This window comes from Mizuhopecten yessoensis, unplaced genomic scaffold (assembly GCF_002113885.1).
Source record: "Mizuhopecten yessoensis strain PY_sf001 unplaced genomic scaffold, ASM211388v2 scaffold8537, whole genome shotgun sequence".
NCBI lineage: Eukaryota > Metazoa > Mollusca > Bivalvia > Pectinida > Pectinidae > Mizuhopecten > Mizuhopecten yessoensis.
This window is the reverse complement of record NW_018407597.1, coordinates 747,330-750,738: the sequence shown is the minus strand read 5'-3', so window position 1 is coordinate 750,738 and position 3,409 is coordinate 747,330. Positions and strand designations below refer to the sequence as shown.

The 3,409-nt window shown below is 33.7% G+C and overlaps 1 protein-coding gene across 1 annotated transcript in view; it reads right to left on the bottom strand.

Moving 5' to 3' along the window:
• LOC110456155 overlaps window positions 1–2,691 on the bottom strand; it is a 9,012-nt gene extending 6,321 nt beyond the window's left edge. Inside the window, exon 1 of the mRNA XM_021506727.1 lies at window positions 2,475–2,691. Within this exon, the coding sequence (XP_021362402.1) occupies window positions 2,475–2,691 (217 nt within the window). The remainder of the gene's footprint in view (window positions 1–2,474) is intronic.
• Between the last annotated feature and the right edge of the window lie 718 nt (window positions 2,692–3,409).

Below are 3,409 nucleotides of genomic sequence, written 5' to 3'. Positions count from 1 at the left end.
TTTTGTTGACCTTTGTCCATGGAAGGTCCCTGCAAAATTTCATTGAAATTGGTTCAGGGGTTTTGGAGAAGAAGTCGAAAATGTAAATTGTTTACGGACGCACGACGGACGACGGACGACGACGGACAAAAGGCGATCGCAATAGGTCACTTGAGACTTTGTCTCAGGTGACCTAAAAAGCAATCTAGCTCTTAAGTATATCACTCGCATCTTATACTATCTTAAGTTGGTTAAACCCCACTTGGTAGATGTATATGTATCATTAATTATAGTTTTAAAGTTCTAATGTTTATGTTAGTTAGTTGATAACTACTTCAATTATGTATCATATTTTCGCTGATTTATAGAGTATGCTAGACCACTTTTCGTGATTAATAGTGAAGTGATCAAAAGATGACTGAAACCAATTGGATCTTAAACAATCATCTTTTTTCATAGTTATCTATATGATTATAAAATTATGCTATAATACCGGAGCTACGTAACAGTTTCTTAATTCAGTTTAGATATTTGATGAGGTAAATCTAACATTACATGATTATAGGAGAGATTTAAAGTGAGACAGACTTAAAATTTCATACTTCAAACCATTGTATATCCGTCTTTAGGTTGATGGCTTTATATGTCAAAGAAAACGCATCTATGATAATTTCCTAGTTTTAAGGTCAACAATATCAAAGTTGACGGTAAAACAGATATATATCTTTAAATGCAAATATTTACTTATAACAATATAGAGCAATATTGTTTAGTGTTGAGAAGGAAACACAGAATATCATAACAAATTAAAGTATGAAAAACGTGATCTCAAATTGTTTTGTTCAATCAATCAATCATTTAGACAATGTGTTTATTAATATAGCTATTAATCTCTGTAGCCGTTGTCCGAATCAATTATCTGACACCTGTGATGAATTTAAATACCGTGTGGAGGAGGGAAGTGACACTCAGTGTTGATGCAAACCGACTCACTATTTAATCCCGATAGCTCGCCTTTCACTTTAAACACAAATACAATGCCTTGTGTGAAAACACGCGCGAAATCTATTTTCGGGTGACATTGAAATAGCACACCTCTATTTATAGTCCCCTTCACCCAACATTGCTTCAGACTAAATTTAGTCAAAATGAAGTCAAGTTTGAATTGTTTTCCATTATATTATACTATATATATACATATATAGTGCCGTGTAATGATTATATATTGTATCTATTACTAGATTTCTTAGGTGCAATCACCTATTTTTGTCTTATGTTTATTCTCTGTCACTATTTGTCTATTTTTGTGTCTTGATATACGAATGGTTAGCTCCGAAAAGAAATATCGACGATAAAATCAGACATATTACTCGATACTTACAATGTAAAATGAGCAAGGTATGCTTAAAGCAATCTTGATATGTTAAAAAGTATTCCATTATTCCATATATATAAACGGTTGTCCATCAATATCAAATACACATAGTTAATTGATATGACATTGATGAATGGTGAAACAGCAACTCTTATCACAGGTTGAGGCCAGACCAGACCTGATCCTGATTAATGAAATGCACTGCGTAAATAAATAGCCCTCATAATACGTGCACGAGTTCATCGTTACAGAGCTAACGATGCTTTAAAGCCATTAGCCCCAAACACAGGTATGTCCGACCCAGTTTATTTGTAAGACATGTAGGGCCAAACAAGAATGTGTGGGTGTTTCCTGTTTCGGCTACAAAAAATAGATAGGTAGGTAGGAAAAACATGTTATTTTGTTTTATTTTATATAGTTTTCTGGTGAAGAAAATCTGATTACCTCCTTGAATGTTAAAAATATTCATTTGTTTTAATTAAGTATGAATGACACGAAATACATAATTTTCGATTCATGTAAAATAAATACACAAATAAAAAAATCATTCTTACTGCTGGACACAAAGTTTAACTCCACTGATGGTCACCAGTATTACGTTCTTTTTGTAGTACTGATGCTTTCTGTTCACTATTTCCACTGCCACCAGTTCAAATTAATTGAACAACAAATAAAGTACATTAATATTAACACTATATTAACCACAAGCCAAGGCTGATAAAATACATAGCAAATTATATCTACACTTTGAAAAATTGAATAGCTAATAAAGGCATAACAGTGACAGTTACACAATTCAATAATATGGATTAGGCTCGGCATGAAAAAATAGGGTCGGTCGGGAAACGGGAAACACAGTTATATTGTTATTTGGCCATAAATTGTAGCATTTACCGTATATTCACTGCTGACATTCCCAGCGACGAACGAAACCTCAACAATTGCATTTGTTTCTCGTATATGATTTTATCTTTATTAACATATGAACTATTTCAATTGTTTAAAAAAAAACATACAAAGCAAAGTGAATATTGATATTGTATTGTTTTCAGTGGTGCATGCAGGAATGCGTATAGGTAAAGAATGATGTGAAATAAGGCGAACAAAAATGGTAAATTTTCTAGGACAATCCCGGCAACGTAAAATGTTTTAGATGCTACGTGTAGGTCGTCCAGCTTCAGGTTGTCAGCTTCCTCACAAAGACGTGTCTTGATCGCCTCCTCGGCAAGACGAAAAAATTCCTTGCGAGGACCACCAAAGTCTTCACTTTCTTCGCCATAAAAGTTTACTTCCAATAGAAATCTCAAATTATGGACTTCAACAATCTCAGTGGTCATATCATTTAGAATGCTGTTCCGGCCGACGAAAATACATGCAGTTTCTCCGGTTGGGCAAATAGATATAGCATCTACGTCAAGGGGTCTCCCTCGGAGAAAGATGTCCCTGTAACAGCGCAGAATGGAAACTGGCTCCTTCCTATCGTCACTGTAAGAAGCCACAACGAATAATAAAATTGAATAAATATAACTGACAAAACATATCTGTATACACACCATAACAGAATATATTCTGTAATAAAACATATTGCTACTTACATCTGGTCCAGTGTTTTTTTTACAATTCTATTCTGAACATCCGCATTGTTAAAGAAACCCCCGGTATGCTACTGAAATAAAAATAAAATATACATTACTACTTAGGAATGCGTCCTTTCATATTAAATACTTTTAAAAATATTACAGCTTAATACTACTTTATCTCGGAAACAGCGCTTGTTTCGATAAATATGAACACAGCGATGCATAAGATTTTTACCTGACACCTACATCTTCAATCCCAACATCGTTACTTGCTCCATCACTGAAACAATCAGAATGATCAATATAATAATACGATGCTAATATATTGTAACTTTTGCATCACAAATATCAATTGAATAACAGAAGTATTACCCTAACTTGCAGCCACAACCACCCATCTCTAAAACTAAATGTGAGATATACGTAGATATAAAATGCACACAACGTTTATATGAGGCGAAAAACAAAAGACTGC